Raw genomic sequence first — 16,811 nt, 5'->3', positions numbered from 1 at the left:
TCAGAGACCCCACTGTCCTGACAGGCCAGTGGTTCTCAACTGGCACTGTTCATTTGACACCCTGGGACATTTGGCAATATCTGTAGAAATTTTTGGTTGTCACAGCTGGGGCAGGGGTTTGCCACTGGCATTGGGTGGCAGAGTCCGGGGATACTGTCAGACATTTTACAGTGCAAACAACAAAGAATGACCGGCCACGGTGTCAGTAGTGCTGAGACTGGGAAACCCTGTGACACTCCCACCCCAGGCCCTGCGGGAGAGCAGGGGAGATGGGGAGGCGTGAGGAAACCGTTGCCAGGGCAGCTGCTGCTCCGGAGGGCTAAGGCCCTGCTTTCACACCAGGAGGGGCTGCATGGAGGTGACCCCCTGGGAGACTGTCACCAGCTGCTCTTGGGCATCTTGCCGAGGTGCCCACTGCACTGGGCTAGGCGTGTTCACCACCACCAATCCTCCTTGAATAATTTCAGAGAGAAGCTCATAAAGCGTTTTAAGAGGTTGGCAAATTACAACTTTAGAAGCACATAAATGCTTCCATAAATGCCAGCCTTGCAAACCAAATCCATGTGGGAGCAGCAAGAGCAGGTTGCCCAAGCCTTGGCAAAGCCCACGTTTCCAGGCAGAAGGGCCAGGGTTTATTTTTGGTTCTTAATTCTCTGGTTCTCCTCTCTCGACTTACTGGTGATATTTAGCTTTGTTCTTCTTATTCCTCCTTGTTCAAAGACTCTGCCATCGGCCATCCCTGTGACCTGTTCAGGGACCAGGAGGGTCAGAGTGGGCTGCCCTGGGCTCCTGATTCTACTGTCACAGGTTTAAGAAGCTGAGGCATCGGAGGGAACTGCCCCCAGCCCCACCCGTGGAGCCAAGCATGCACAATGGCAGGAGACGCTCCATAGCAATATGGCCATTGACTGTTTGGGGGGTTGGTGACGGGGCACTCCCTCATGCCCCATGGCCAGCATGAGGTGGGCAGGCAGGCCTCCTCCTCACGGCCCCATTCGAGGGCTCGTGCCTGTGATCCACAGCCATAAACCATCATCAAAGACTGTCCCCTGAGCCTAACCAGAACTTCTACAGTACCCAGTGGCTTCAAAATACTTTTACTTCTCTTCTTGTTTGGTCCTTGTCATAGCGGTGGGAAGCAGGCAGGGCAGGGTGACATCTCTGCTGTTCCTAGGAGGACACTGAGGATCCCAGGGACGAAGTGACGTGCTCAGCACCACAGGGCACATTATCGGCAGAGCCAGGACTTGAACTGAGATCTCTTGTCTGTCTAGTCTGGGTGCCCAGGCTTGACCTCAGTTGTGTGGGGAAGCAGTGGGACAGGGACATAGGGTTTGGAGTCTGAGAGCCCTGGCTTCAGATCCGAGCTCTGCCACTCGCTTCCTGTTCACCGCGAGCAAGTTTCTAAACCATTCTAAGCCCCGGTTTCCACGTGAGTAAAATGAGAATAGTATCGGCCTCCCCCCAGGATTGTTACGGGGTGTAAATTAAACCACTGTGCACGTGGGATACAGCAGGTGCTCTCTGACTTTGAGTTCCCTTCGTTCCCTTTGGCCACGGGGTGGCCCAGGCAAGGGCAGGAGCAGCTGTGAGGGGGCGGAGTGAACGGAGGTGACAGTGGACAGACTGGGCTCCTCAGGGAAAGGTAGGCAGGGAAGGCAGGAATCAAATGTCATTTGCGAGGCCACTCCCGATTTATGGGATGCGGTGCAAAGACTCTTTGAAGGGGCAATAAAATTCATATTCTGCTAGGAAATGACAATAGCTGAGAGTCCTGACTTAGCAGCAAATTCAACAATTTTTTACAAGGCAAAGAATTCTGGATGGGTAGCAAAAATCACATTCTAATGAGATTAGCTTTCTGGGCTAGGACTAGGCTTTCCCAAGAGTAACAGGTGTGTAAGATGCCAACACCCCGTGGAGAGGGTATATAAATGTTCCAGAGAGGCCTCGAGAGTTAGAACCCCAGCTCCTTGCTAAGCTGCGACCTTCCTGTGCTAGCATCATGGCCACCCAGATCTGCACCCCGACCTTCTCCACTGGGTCCGTCAAGGGCCTCTGTGGCACGGCAGGTGGCATCTCTCGGGTGTCCTCCATCCGCTCTGTGGGCTCCTGCAGGGTCCCTAGTTTTGGAGGTGCTGCGGGGTCCGTCTCTTCTGCTAGGCTGGGCCTCTCTGGCCTCGGGAGCTGCTTACCTGGCTCCTACCTGTCCTCTGGGTGCCACCCCTCTGGCTTTGTTGGAAGTGGGGGCTGGTTCTGCGAGGGCTCCTTCAACAGCAACGAGAAGGAGACCATGCAGTTCCTGAACGACCGCCTGGCCAACTACCTGGAGAAGGTGCGCCAGCTGGAGCGGGAGAACGCGGAGCTGGAGCGCCGCATCCGGGAGTGGTACGAGTCCCAGATCCCCTACATCTGCCCAGACTACCAGTCCTACTTCAAGACCATCGAGGACTTCCAGCAGAAGGTAATGGCACCCTGGCCCCTTTCCAGCTGAGCAGCCCAACTCCTGGGAGGGGTCTGTCTCATTCCAAGGCCTTCCCAGATGAGACTGTAGCTTTTAGGGAATCCTCCTGGTGGGGTAAGCTTTTCTCTCTAGGGCATTGGTTTCCTGGGGGACGCAGGCTTTTCTGCTGGTCTCTTGCCTGTACCTTGTTGCCAGCCATTCCTCTCCTCCCTGGGCTGTCTCAGCTGTGGGGAGGGAAGGGACATGCCCCAATCCCCTAGTGGGTACAGCCCTGTGCCTGGAACTTTCCTATCCACTGGCTTACTTATTCCTCACCTTGGAGAGATGAGTATTACTGGGCCCATTTAACAGATGTGGAAGTTGACTTTTGAGAGGTTCAGCAACTTGCCCAAGATTACACAGCCCGAGTGTTAGATGCAGAGCCTGAATCCAGGTCTGCCCCACCCTGGTCTATCCTGCTGTGCCTCTCTGGGGCTACACATGCCAGGACCACGGCCACTGACTTTGTTGCGATGGCCTTCCTGGGGTCGATCCTCCCACCACACCTGGGGTCTGGGCTGAAGGTGCTGGTGGTACCTAGGAGCATGGCCCCCACACTGCCCAGCCTTCCCCAGCTCATGTGAAGCCCCCTGTCCCCCAGATCCTGCTGACCAAGGCTGAGAACACCAGGCTGGTCCTGCAGATTGACAATGCCAAGCTGGCGGCCGACGACTTCCGGACCAAGTGAGTGGGCCTGATCAGGGGAGGTTTGCTGTGACATTCCCTTGCTCTGTCCCCTGCCTTTGGGAGCTGGGGAGGTGGGAATGTGGCCAGATGGGGCTATAAATGGGAAAGTGTGGCACAGGTCCTGGATCCCTCCCAGGTTAAGGGCAAAGTCCACCACGTTCCCGACCCTGAGTCAGCCCCTGCAGCTGGACAGTAGGGGCCCCGCCTGTGGGCGGCTTCCCTTGCCGCAGACTTGGCAGGTCTCCATGTTTGCAGGTACGAGACTGAGCTGTCTCTACGGCAACTGGTGGAGGCCGACATCAACGGCCTGCGCAGGATCCTGGACGAGCTGACCCTGTGCAAGGCCGACCTGGAGGCTCAGGTGGAGTCCCTGAAGGAGGAGCTGATGTGCCTGAAGAAGAACCACGAGGAGGTGAGGCTGGTGCACATGACCTCCCGACGATTGCCATCCAGCTTAGAGACCCACAGCTGGCCCTGGGCCTCCTGTGTGCCAGGAATTACACAAAGCCCTTTGAATGTCATTTTTGTTTCATTTTGTCCTTACAATAGTCCCAGGAGGTATAAACTATTACTTGCTCCATTTTATAGATGAAAAAACTGAGGCACAAAGAGGTTATCACTTGCCTAAGTTCATACAGAGCTCACACTCCTACTCGTGACACTAAATCTCCATCTGGGCTATATAGTGCCTGGTAGCAGCGATTCTATTTGCTTGGTGCTTGTGTTAGTTCACTTGTCTCTCTCAGAGAGGTTAAGTGTCCTGTCTAATGTTACACAGCTGGCAACGGAGGGAGGAGGGTTTGCACCCAGGTCAGTTGAACCCTCAATCCAGCATCCATTCCATAACCTCATGCCATCTTGCGTCTTCTCTGCAGGAAGTCAGTGCACTGCGTGGCCAACTTGGGGACCGACTGAATGTGGAGGTGGACGCTGCCCCACCTGTGGATCTCAACAAGGTCCTGGATGAGATGAGATGTCAGTACGAGGCCCTGGTGGAGAACAACCACAGAGACGTGGAGGCCTGGTTCAACACCCAGGTGGGGCTGGGGCTGCCTGGGACCACACGCTCCTGGGGTGGGGTGACCCTGTACATAGCTGCCCTGGTCTGACCGTGCTCTGTGTCCCCTTGTATTTTAGACCGAGGAGCTGAACCAGCAGGTGGTGTCCAGCTCGGAGCAGCTGCAGTGCTGCCAGACGGAGATCATCGAGCTGAGACGCACGGTCAACGCCCTGGAGATCGAGCTGCAGGCCCAGCACAGCATGGTGAGTGGCCTCTGCCTTGGTGGCTGGCCACACTCGGGGCAGGCCCCTGCGCCACTGGCCTCAGCGTGCGGGCTCTCACGGGGCGAGATTACAGGCCATACACAGACTCTCAGGGCTGATGTTCTTGGGGTGGGATTCCTTCCCATTGTCAGCTTCTCCTCTTTCTCATTGCAGCGGAATTCCCTGGAAAACACGCTGGCGGAGACGGAGGCCCGCTACGGCTCCCAGCTGGCCCAGATGCAGTGCCTGATCAGCAACGTGGAGGCCCAGCTGGCCGAGATCCGCTGCGACCTGGAGCGGCAGAACCAGGAGTACCAGGTGCTGCTGGACGTGAAGGCCCGGCTGGAGTGCGAGATCAACACGTACCGGGTGCTGCTGGAGGGCGAGGACTGCAAGTGAGTGGCCCCGGGCCTTGAGAGCCAGGCTGTGGGAGGGGGGTGACTCAAGCCTGGGTGCCGCATGGAGGGTGCCAGTCCCACAAGTGGTTTTCGCACAGATGGAGGGGGTTGAGCCAAAGCCCCTCCAGATTCCTTCTGGCCCCAGGCTTTGGTAATGCACAGGGGTAGAGCCAACCCCCCCCCCAACTCTTCTGCAACCACTGCTTTTGATTGTTAGTTTCTGGTCTTCATTCCTGTAGCCCGATCCTCCCACCCTTGGGGAGTTCAAAGGCACCGAAAAGGTCTGAGGCCATCAGTCTCTTTGGTCCCCTAAATCTGTTTATCACGAATCTGAGTCCAGCACCCTGATGCCAAGTGCACCCTGCATGGTTTCATTTCCACAGGCTTCCTGCCCACCCCTGTGCCACGGAGTGCAAGCCTGCCGCTAGAGTTCCTTATGTCCCCTCCGTGCCCTGCGCCCCGGCTGTTCCCTGCACTCCGGCCCCCCAGCTCAGCGCTCAGATCCGCACCATCACTGAGGAGATCAGGGACGGGAAGGTCATCTGCTCCAGGGAGCACCTGCAGCCCCGGCCGCTGTGAGCGCCTGGCGAGAGCAGGGCCTGCGCCATGGGGAGGAGGACACCCCTGTGGTTCCTGGCTGATACATGACCACACCCTCCCCTAGAGGGGACCCCCACCCTCCCGCTTGGCAGGTTTTTCTACCAAAATACTTCTCGAATTGTGTTTCTGAACTTCACTATGCTTTTACGCCATGCAAAACCAGGTTTCCTGGAAATTTACCCAATAAAGTGTGTCCTCTTGGCATAGCAAACGTGACCCTGGCTGCTTCTGTTCATTCCCATGTGGTTAGTTCGTGAAGGTGTTTGGTCTGGGCTTGCAGTAAAGTTGAGGGTTTTGGTTTTAGGTCTGTCTTCTCAGTGGTAGAAGTGGCAGGGTGACCTGAAATGGTTAAGAACGGGGACACCTCAGCCCTGGCCATCGAGGACACTGTCCCAATCTGGATGGGTGCTGGCCATGCTCAGCCCTGCTGGTGGGTGCCATCCTCTTCGATAGCCTTGCTTGGTGGGTCGGGTGGCTACCTCTCTTTTCCTTTCAGCTTCTTCTCCCTCGCCCAATGCCTGTCACCCTGCTGCCTGACACTGGGGACAGTTCAGGAGAGGGGGACCAGGGCTGAGGTCTGGGCAGCCAGCTTGAGCCAACCACAGCAGACAGGGGAGCTGGGGAGCTAGAGGTGAAAATGGAGGGCCAGCGAATCCAAGTCCCCAACCAGGGACATAGAGCTGAAGTGAAAGGTGCCAGGGACACTTGGGGGTGGGGGACACAGGCACACTGTGGAGCAGAGTCCAGAGTGCCCCGAATTCCACTGTCTGAGTCATGTGGGCCTGGTTGGGTGGCCTGAACGTGCCAGGCCCCAGCACCCCCCTCTGATCAGAGAAGCATGGCCTGGGAGAAGTCTGGGGGCCCACGCTGGCGGCTCTGTCCCCTGCCGCAGTCGTCAGCTGAGAACATAGGCCCAGCGAGGGCAGTGATTTGCCCCAGCCACACAGTGGTGAGTGGCAGAGCCTTGGCCATTACTCAGCTGCTCTGACCCCGACTCTGGAGCTCTCCCCAGCACGCAGCCCCCACCCATGCCCCACTTTGGCTCTTACTGAGGCCAAGACCCTCGTTAAGAGAGAGACCTGGCCCTGACCTACGTCACCAGGTGCCGAACACGAATCCCTTCAACCACCAGCTGGGCCAGCCAGAGGTGCAGCGCACACATCTCAGACCTCGGGAGAAGGTGTGCCCAGGCAGAATTAGATTATGCCCCACGGAAAGCTATTGCTGGGTGGTTCGTGCCCAGTCCAGGTCATGTGACCGCTCTGGTCTCAGCGGGTTCATCTGTGAAATGGGGCTGCAGGGATGCTCCAATGGGACAATGTGTGGACAGCATCCAAAGAGTGGTAGCTATCAGTGTTGGTGTTAATAAAAATGAAGAGTCTTGGGCTCAGAGTGGGGAATGGGAAATGTCACTGGGTGGGCCAAGCTCTTTGCTTTGGAAGTGGCGGGATGCTGGGGTGGGGCGGGGCTGTGCTGTCAGCAGTGTCCTTGGAGCTGGAGAGTGAACTCGAGGCCTTGGCCTCAAAGGACCCGCTCGGCTTTCAGTAGGAGGGCCAGCCCACCTGGTTCTCACCCCGCCCTGCCATGTCCCCTTCTCTGCTCCACGTCTGCTCTGGGACCTGAGGTCTGCACCCCTGGCTCTGGCCTGAGGCCCAGGAGATGAGAGCCGGGTGTCTGGGTGTGCAGAGAGCGTCACATCGCTGCGTGGAAACAGCCAGGGCTCAGGGAATGGACCGAACCTTCCGATCGGGGGAAGCAGCCTCGTCACTGCGTTAGAGCAGAGGGACCCACCTAGGGCTATGACCTGACAGGTAATCATGGCGACGCCTCCCACTGTACAGCACGTTCCCTTTTTTATGATCACTCTACAGTCTACAGCGGACACTCAGCAGCCTCATCTCATGCACAGAAACAGCCCTGGGTGGTAGTGGGCGCTTTATTTATGCATCTTTGCTTGGCTCTTGATGAAATTGTCCAGAGCATCTGTGTTAGTTACAACGGACCCCTCCTGCTCTCAACCTCACACACCCTTAGCTGAGGTGCAGTTGAAGTCACTGACCCACGAGCAAACCAGCACGCAGCGCTGTCGTGGAGGAGGAACCGACTGTGCAAACTCACACAGCAAGTGGCAGCCTTAGGGCACCTTCTCAGGTCTTTGGACTCCTAGTTCACTGATATCAAGAAAGAGATGATATAAAACGATACATTTTATAAAATTGCCCCAGAGTGAACATGATATTTTATTTCAACGCAGTCTGATCTTTTGTACTTCCCAGATATGACATCTGGCTGTCTTTCTCCTTTGCACATACTCACACGTCAATTAATCAGTTAAGAGATAATGGGCAGAACACCACGTGGGCAGCAGACCCGGTCCTCGTGCCAGGGCTCACACAGGGAGAAGCAGGGGTGGCGGAAGCGGCTGGAACAGAGAGAGGATAACAGGACAGGCGCAGTGCCCAAGGTGCTGGCGTCCAGGTGGAGACGCTCCCCCACCCCCACACTCCCAGCGACAGCACCAGGGACGGCAAGAGTGGGTGTGGGGCAGGAGGGGGAGAGACTGGGAGCTGGGGTGACCAGGAAAGCTTTAGGGCAGATTCGGATTAGACAGAAACCTTTAAGGATGGGCAGAAAGGGAGGAAGGAGGGCAAAGGGTATTTCTGGGCACTGCTAAAGGTATTCGTGGCATTGTTCTGGGGACAGTGTGGACCCCATATGAGCACAGTGCTAAGATCCTGTAAAGAAAGTTATTATGATACTGGCTAAATAATGATAGCTCTGGCTGATAAGGGGTTCTAGGTAATTATTTCATTCTTTTCAAAAAGAAAGGAAATAGACCAGAGCAATCGAATGTTTACTCCATAGCTTTCAAAACATTACTTATGTGCTTTATAAAGTTATCTAAAAATCTTATCAGAAATTTTTAAGCCACACCTGTAGCACTGAATTGGCTTATAGGATCTGTCTCCCATGGGCAGAATGGCTTAGGGTCCGGAAAACACCTCGTTCCCTGCCAAAGGGGCTGCCTAGTCTGGGCAGGTGCTCACCTACGCAGCGATGCCTGCCCCTTCCGTCGCCGGCCTCACCTTCCTCGTCTCTAAGAGTAGGATCAGTAAGGCCGACTTTGCCAGTGTTTCTCCCCACCCACACTCACTCTTTCTTTCCTTCCATTCATCTTCTCCTCCCTTTCTTTGCTGCCTTCTTCTTAAAATCATTTCATTTCTTTGTTTCCTTACTGAACATCATTCACCATGGGCAAATCATTCATTCATTCCTTCATTCATCCAGAGATATCAGAAGGCCAGCACTGGGCCTGACGCTGCAGAGACTTCAAGAAAAGTATGAGGTCGATCCTCAGGGTCAAGCCCCCCAGCATGCCATCTACCTGGGAAGACAGGGCTGGAATGCGAGACAATTGGGGGGCATCCGTTAATGCAGGGCCAATGAATCCAGCACAGTCACTGTGGGGTGCACTCAGAGTCGGGCACGGCTGCAGGGAGAAGGCCTGGCTGGGATGGTCCCACAGGCGGTGGGGCAGGCGTGAGGGTTGGAGCTGGAAGTCCTGGGCTTCAGCTTCCCTGGGAAGCCCGTGTGGACTTGGCTAAGCCATTCTCCACCTTGACCTTTGGGTCCTCCCGTGGGGGCCAGTATCTTTCCATCCACATTTGTTTTGCAGGGTGTGTGAGGGACTTAAAGAAGGCAGTGCACCTTGAATGGCAGTACAAACGCCAGCTCTGCTGTGACCCCAGGACGGCTCCTGAAATGTTCCAAGCCTCAGTTTACTCATCTATTAAGTGGGGCTGTTGGTGAGGGCAGTGTCATGGGGTTGCGTGAGGACTAAAAGAGAGAATGCATGGAGAGAGCTCCGCGTGGGGCCTGGCGGGTACTGAGTGCTCCGAGAATGGTGGCTTGCACTGATAGCCTCGTTATTAATAGGGTTGCGTGGAGAGAGCAAAGCTGAACAGCCCTGGAATCCCCCTCTGCGCAGGGCAGCGCAGGCGTGGCGCCCTCCTGGGGACCCATGTGGCCCCTGGGGCAATGCAAACAGCTGGGGGCTCTCACAAGGGCTGCTCTGGGCCTGTGGCTCTAGGGTGGCCCTTGCTGACCCCAGAGGTGTCTCCAGGAGGTGGCGGCAGGGCTGGGCAAAGCCCTGTATCCACATGGGTGGGAAATACAGGGAGGCTCAGCCAGGCTGTCAGCTCAGCTGCGTCCTTTGCACCGGGCATGGATGCCCAGGGTGGAGAGGCTGAGGCAGCCAATGGGACCCTGGGATGGTGCAGGTGGGTGCCAGCCACACCAGGCCCCTGGGTGTGGGAAGGGCATGGTGACTCATGGGAGCTCTATAGCTGAGGGCCCCAAAATATTGACCTGGCCCGTGGGATGGTGGCCTGTGTGCTCAGAGCCGGTCCACACTCCGTAGTGACAGCCGCTTAGCATCCCCAGTCTCAGTTGAACAGCATTCCACTTGCCCGGGGACCGGCAATCACAGCAGCTGCTGTTACCGAGCACTCGCCATGAGCAGGTGCCGTCCTCGATGCTCCAGGCTCCTTTAATCCTTGCGGCAGCCTAAGCGAGTAGGTACTATTATTCCCTTTTCATTTTACAGAAGGGGAAACAGAGAGACAGCCAGGGAGGTTAAGGTACACAGTTGGCTTCTGGTGGGGCTGGGATTTGGACCCACAAATTCACATGTGACCATGAAGCTGTGCTGCTTCTCCTGGGACACCAGAGGGTGTTGGCCATGCCCTTGTGGAGCCCACCCCGATTCTCTTTCCATCTCCCATAGACCCCAGTCATACCCAGCAGCACAGGATGGGATTGTGGAGCAGGAGTGGGGGAGGGGGGCAGTTAGTGGAGAGGGCCAGGTGAGGGTAGCACCTTGGCTCTGCCAGTCACCAGCCAGGGGCACTCTGGTGATTTCTTATCATCTCTGAGTCTTGATTTATCCAGCTTCAAGGTGGAGGTAATTAGCTCAGGCTCGCAGAACAGTTCTGCGGAGTAAGTGAGCCCACATGTGGGAACTGCCCAGCACTGTGACTGGGTTACTGCTGGTGCTCTGCTCATGGTTGTTCTGTTTATGGGAAGATAATCAATGTCACTAAAAGAGTGCACAGGACCCCAAACCACAGGGCAGGACAGAGGGCAAGTAGCACAGGTTCCACTTGATGGGCCACCTGGGGTTCCACCTGGGGCCCCAGCCCCAGCTCCATCCTCCCTCTCGCCCAGCCCCCAGCCCCTTTTCCCAGCCTCCCTTGCTTGGCAGATGGGATTTGTGAGATGCCATGTCGGGCTCCCCAGGCATCAGCTCAGTCAAATCCTGCAGCAGAGATGAAACCATGAGGGTCAGGCTCCTTGTGCTTCCAGAGAAGGCCTGTAGATCAAGACCCCCCAATCCCAGTCAGGACACCAGAAGGAAGGGCTACTCCATGGGCAGGGCAGGGGCAGACCTGCCCTCCCGCACGTGGCTGTAGGTGTCATCATGGGCAGGTGCCCAATTAACTGACCTCTAGCCGCTGTGGCCAGAGCTGAGGCTGTGCACAGCCAGAACAGATTTCCTGGCAAGGGAGGGAGTAGGGATGTGTCCATCAGGGCTCTGCTCTGTTTAGGGTGACCAGCTGTCCCCTCTTGCCCAGGACTGAGGGTTCCCTGGCATATGGGACTTTCAGAACTAAAACTAGAAAAGACCCCTTTTTTCCTGCGACCACCAGGCTCACTCTTCCGTCTCCCGGGAGCCAGCCCAGAGGCCTCCTCTCCTCCCTTGGCCCATAAAAGGAGAGAAAGCTGGGAAAGTCAGGACTGGACTCCCACGCCTGTTAACGAGGGGCTGAGGTCTGGGCTCAGATGACAGGCCCGTTTGAAGAACTGAGGGAGACCTGGTCTTCCCGGCGACGTGGGTGCTGGAGGTCTTGACAGAGCTGCCAGTCCCATGGGGCTGCTGTTTTACGAGCCCAGGAAATGTTCACGGGCAGCTAAATAACAGGTTAATGAAGGGTTTTGATAGAAAGTGGTATTAACTTTAATGAGGAGAAAACACTTTGTAAAGGCCAACTAACGCCCACTGGGGCAGAGATATAAACTGGAGCGTGGAGCTGCTTCTCTGCTTCCGGGGGTGTCTGGCTGCGGAGACCGATTCCTTGTGTCTGGGGCTGCTGAGCTCATGGCTTCCAAGTGCCTCAAGGCCGGCTTCTCTTCTGGGTCTCTCAAGAGCCCGGGAGGGGCTGGCGGGGCCTGCTCTCGCGTGTCCACGATGTACTCCAGCAGCTCTTGCCAGCTCCCGAGTCTCTCCCGTGGGTCCCGAAGTTTCTCTGCGTGCTCAGCTGGGCTGGGCAGAAGCAGCTACAGGGTGGCCAGCTGCCTCCCTGCGCTCTGCCTCCCCGCCGGAGGCTTTGCCACCAGCTACAGCGTGGGTGGGGGCTGGTTTGGGGAGGGCATCCTCACCGGCCACGAGAAGGAGACCATGCAGTCCCTGAACGACCGCCTGGCCAGCTACCTGGAGAAGGTGCGCCAGCTGGAGCAGGAGAACGCCAGCCTGGAGAGCCGCATCCGGGAGTGGTGTGACAAGCAGGTCCCCTACATGTGCCCTGACTACCAGTCCTATTTCCGGACCATCGAGGAGCTCCAGAAGAAGGTAAGAGGTACAGAGTGGCTTCGGGTGCCCAGGAGCTTGGGGTCACCAGCATTGGTAGTTCTGTTCCCATGGGGCACTTTGGAGGTCACAAAGCATGTTCCCACCTGTGGCCTCATTTGTTCCTCCCAATAACCTTATGAAGGAGGGTTCATCAGCCCATTATACCGATGAGAACAATGAGGCTTAGGCTGGTTAAGTGACCCAGATGGCAGTTAGTGGAGCCAGAACATAGGCTCTATGAACGAACTGGTTGTGTGACTTTTGGTACCATTGCACATCTCTTTGAGCTTTCATTTCCCCATTTTTTTAAGGTGATGGGATTTAGATTTTATGTATTTGGTGTAGATCAGGTTTCCCATAAATGACTTAGGAAAAAAACACCTGTCAGAGAAGTTTCCTCCTTGCCCAACCCACATTCCTGAAGTCACAGCTGGTTCTTGAGAGGGACCTTTTATGAGCAGAGAATCACAGGGGACACTGCTGGCAATGACATGCCCAGAGCCCATAGTAGGCTGGTGAAACAGGGAGACAGAAAGGCAGGAAGAAGCCTCATTCTTGCCACACCAGGCTGTTCTTCTGGCACATCCGTGCCTATCTTCTGATCCTGGGTCTCGGGTCACAGATGTGCTGCATTGGAGGGGACTCTAAAGGTTCCATAGTTGATCCCTGCAGCATGCCCACCAGCCCTCCTGGAACCCTCGGTGTCCAGGACGGGTGACTCCCTTCCCTCCAGAAGCAGCCCCTGCCAGTTCTGGGGAGCTCCAATCAGCAGATGTCCTTTTTTGCACTGAAATCACTTCTTTATGTCCCCAGACCCTGTGCAGCAAGGCAGAGAACGCCAGGCTGGTGGTGCAGATCGACAATGCCAAGCTGGCTGCAGACGACTTCAGGACCAAGTGAGTGGCCTTGCTTGCCCTACGGTTGGGGGCCGGTAGAACTGGACACCGGGTTTTGGCTGTACTCTGTGACTCGTGCACTCTGTGACTGAGGTGTGAAGGCAGGACCCATAGCACCTGGCCACTCTGGGCACAGAGCTGACTTAGATACAAAAAGGAAATGCAGATGCAGGTTCCCTGTTCTGTGCCTGCAGGTATGAGATGGAGGTCTCACTGCGGCAGCTGGTGGAGTCAGACATCAACGGCCTGCGCAGGATCCTGGATGACCTGACCCTGTGCAAGTCTGACCTGGAGGCCCAGGTGGAGTCCCTGAAGGAGGAGCTGCTCTGCCTCAAGAAGAACCACGAAGAGGTGAGCCTGGGAGAGCAGGCATGCCTGGGGGAGCAGGCGAGCCTGGGGGAGCAGGTGTGCCTGGGGGAGCAGGTGAGCCTGGGGGAGCAGGTGTGCCTGGGGGAGCAGGTGAGCAGGGGGGAGCATGTGTGCCTTGGGGAACAGTGAGGCTGGGGGAGCAGGTGTCCTTGGGGGAGCAGGTGAGGCTGGGGGAGCAGGTGAGGCTGGGGGAGCAGGTGAGGCTGGGGGAGCAGGTGAGCATGGGTGAGCTGGTGTGCCTGGGGGAGCAGGTGAGCATGGGGAGCAGGTGAGCCTGGGGGAGCAGGTGAGCCTGGGGGAGCTGGTGTGCCTGAGGGAGCAGGTGAGCATGGGGAGCAGGTGAGCCTGGGGGAGCAGGTGAGCCTGGGGGAGCAGGTGAGCCTGGGGGAGCTGGTGCGCCTGGGGGAGCAGGTGAACATGGGGAGCAGGTGAGCCTGGGGGAGCAGGTGAGCCTGGGGGGGCAGGTGAGCATGGGGAGGAGGTGAGCATGGGGGAGCAGGTGAGCCTGGGGGAGCAGGTGAGCATGGGGAGCAGGTGAGCCTAGGGGAGCAGGTGAGCATGGGGAGGAGGGGAGCAGGGGGAGGCAGCATCTGGGGAAGCGAGTGCTGACCCTGGTCTGTACCACAGGAAGTGAACTCACTGCGCTGCCAGCTTGGTGACCGGCTCAACGTGGAGGTGGACGCTGCCCCACCTGTTGACCTGAACCGAGTCCTGGATGAGATGAGGTGCCAATATGAGACCTTGGTGGAGAATAACCGCCGGGATGCTGAAGACTGGTTTGACACCCAGGTAGGCACCTGCAAACAGTCGGAGCAACAGTGCAACACTGTGGGTCACAGGGAAGTGACCCTGGGGCTCTGAATTGAGAAACCTGAGTTTGAGTCCTTGTCCTGTTTCAACTTTGCTGTGCAATGTTGGGCAGGTTGCTGTTCTCGAAGCGACAATGTCCTCTGGTGTGAAATGAATGGGTTGGACTGGGTGATCTGGAAGGTCCTTCTGGGCTTGAGGTTCTCACTGGCCTCTGTAGATCTCTGAGTCTGAGTTCCTAGTGCTCCTGAGGAGGGCCTGTGTGTGTGTGTTTCAGACCGAGGAGCTGAACAAGCAGGTGGTGTCCAGCTCAGAGCAGCTGCAGTCCTGCCAGGCGGAGATTGTCGAGCTGAGACGCACGGTCAACGCCCTGGAGATCGAGCTGCAGGCCCAGCACAGCATGGTGAGCCTCGAGGGGGGGTTGGGGAGCTGCTGCTGGACCAAGCCTAGAAGCACATGAGACCCCAGATTCCATGCTCTGACCACACAGGCAGGCTCCAGGGTTCAAGTTCTTGAGCATCAGGGCAGAGAAGAGGGAATGAGGGCTCAGCCCCTATCACAGATGCCCCAGCAGAGAAAGGCAAGAGGCCTGCAGCAGCTGGCATGTTTTGGCAGTGGTTCCTGTATATGCGTAAGCAGATGTGTCTTCTGAGTAATTATCAATTACTCAGAGATGACATTAATAGGAAGATACTCTCTAGGCCAGGAAAGCTTGCAAAGGCTAATTGGCTCATATCAGATGAGATGTCTGATTGTGATCATCCTAGCTTGAAGTGATTCTCTGAGCCTCTCTTCCTAGATTTTGAGGCCTCGCTGAGAGCCAGATGGATCTTCCTTGCTCCCTGTCTGACCTCTAACCTTCTTCCTGCCTACATCACCTGTGTCCTCACAGAGAGACGCTTTGGAATCCACCCTGGCGGAGACAGAGGGCCGCTACGGCACCCAGCTGTCCCAGGTGCAGTGCATGATCACCAGTGTGGAGGCCCAGCTGGCCGAGATCCGGGCCGACCTGGAGCGGCAGAACCAGGAGTACCAGGTGCTGCTGGACGTGCGGGCCCGGCTGGAGTGCGAGATCAACACGTACCGGGGCCTGCTGGAGGGTGAGGACAGCAAGTGAGTATCACGGCGTGTTCTCTTCTTCTGAACGCCATCTGCAGAGTTCTGGGGACAGACAGCAGGGAGCCTGGGAAGAGCCAGGCATTTGGAATCAGGAGCTCTGGGTTTCAGTTCTGGTCTTGTTACAAACTCATCACGTGACTCCAGCAAGCCCCCTTTCCCTCTCTGGGTCTCTGTTTCCCCTTTGGTAAAACAAAGGACAGAATGGGGTGATTTTTAAGGTGACTTTCTGTTTGCATATTCTGGGATCTGCTCTGAGTTGTTGAAAACAGCAACTGGAAAACCATAGCATTCTGTGTCTTTTTTTCTCCTAGGCTGCCCTGTAACCCGTGTGCCCCTGACAGTTCGCCCTCCAAGTCGTGCCTCCCCTGTCTTCCTGCGGCCTCCTGTGGTCCCAGCGCCATCCGCACAACCTGCAGCCCCCGCCCTATCTGTGTGCCCTGCCCAGGGGGCCGGTTCTGAGAATGCTGACCCAGAAGGCCACGGCCATCATCTCCGGATGAGGTGGACCTGGCCTCTACTGAACCCTAACCCTCATAGCCTAATCCCTTCTCTTGGCACAGAGCTCAGGCCCAGATTCTGGCCCTGGGAGGGCTCACTGCAAACACACCTTACATTTCTCAGAGCCCTCACTAAGGCTGGCTGCCCCGAAGGCCTCCACTCCTCATCATTTCAATGAGTGCCAGGGTCTCTGTGTTTAGACTGCCTCCTGGGCCAGGTATTCCTTCTGGGTGCTGTTCCAGTAGGTTCTGAAATGCAATAGAGGGCTCCTGTTGGTGGAACAATAAAACGCATTAGCTCTGGCTCCTGATACCTCACTTACTTCTGGTGTTGTTGGTTTGTGTCTCTGCAGAGTTCAGAGGGTGACTCTTGGGTAGATAGGGGATGCTTGGGGGATGCTTGCCCAAGTGTGACCCTTGGGATAACAGGGTCAACATCTTTGATGTTACTAATGTAATCGTTTTGGGGTGTCATGAACAGTGCCCATAAAAGATGGTGAACTTAATCGATAAGGGTTGTGTGTCCTGACTATTCTACTGACCAGCCATTCCTCCATCTCTCTGCCTCTCCTTGGGTTTCCCTATTCCCTGAGACACAATATTGAAATTGGGCCAGTTAATAAGCCTACAATGGCTTCTAAATATTAATATTTGAGTGAAAGGAAGAGTCACATATCTCTCCCTTTAAATCAAAAGCTAGATGTGACTAAGCTTAATGAGGAAAGCACAGTGAAAGCTAAGATAGACCGAGAGCTAGGCCTCTTGTGCCAAACAAGTAGCCAAGTTGTTAATGCAAAAGAAAAGTTCTTAAAGGAAATTAAAAGTGCTATTCCAGTGTATACAGGAATGATAGGAAAGCAATTCTTGACCTTATTGCTAACATGGAGAATGTTTTAGTGGGCTGGATAGAAGATCAAACCAGCAACAACATTCCCTTAAGCAAAAGCTGAATCCAGAGCAAGGCCCTAACTCTCTTCAAGAGAGGTGAGAAAGCTGTAGAAGAAAAGTTTGGAGCTAGCGGAGGTTGGTTCATGAGGTTTAAGA

General features: G+C 56.0%; 4 protein-coding genes across 4 annotated transcripts in view; 3 read left to right on the top strand and 1 right to left on the bottom strand.

Moving 5' to 3' along the window:
* The window catches only part of EIF1 (eukaryotic translation initiation factor 1), a 478,792-nt gene that overhangs the window by 172,143 nt on the left and 289,838 nt on the right, over positions 1-16,811 (bottom strand). The gene's annotated exons all lie outside the window — the stretch shown is intronic.
* LOC105872035 (keratin, type I cytoskeletal 14) overlaps positions 1-16,811 on the top strand; it is a 133,994-nt gene that overhangs the window by 88,109 nt on the left and 29,074 nt on the right. The gene's annotated exons all lie outside the window — the stretch shown is intronic.
* On the top strand, positions 1,960-5,663 carry KRT36 (keratin 36). The gene is made up of 7 exons (XM_012765782.2): positions 1,960-2,464; positions 3,105-3,187; positions 3,446-3,602; positions 4,066-4,227; positions 4,328-4,453; positions 4,628-4,848; positions 5,235-5,663. Exons 1-7 carry the CDS (start codon positions 2,006-2,008, stop codon positions 5,428-5,430), a joined length of 1,404 nt encoding a protein of 467 aa, XP_012621236.2. The 5' UTR covers positions 1,960-2,005; the 3' UTR covers positions 5,431-5,663.
* On the top strand, positions 11,558-16,072 carry KRT35 (keratin 35). The gene is made up of 7 exons (XM_012765783.2): positions 11,558-12,079; positions 12,893-12,975; positions 13,170-13,326; positions 13,972-14,133; positions 14,429-14,554; positions 15,044-15,264; positions 15,582-16,072. The coding sequence occupies exons 1-7, from the start codon at positions 11,609-11,611 to the stop codon at positions 15,727-15,729; spliced, it is 1,368 nt and encodes a 455-aa protein (XP_012621237.2). The 5' UTR covers positions 11,558-11,608; the 3' UTR covers positions 15,730-16,072.

Source organism: Microcebus murinus, chromosome 18 (assembly GCF_040939455.1).
Source record: "Microcebus murinus isolate Inina chromosome 18, M.murinus_Inina_mat1.0, whole genome shotgun sequence".
Lineage (NCBI taxonomy): Eukaryota > Metazoa > Chordata > Mammalia > Primates > Cheirogaleidae > Microcebus > Microcebus murinus.
The sequence above is the reverse complement of the archived record's forward strand: the minus strand, read 5'-3'. Positions and strand labels throughout refer to the sequence as shown.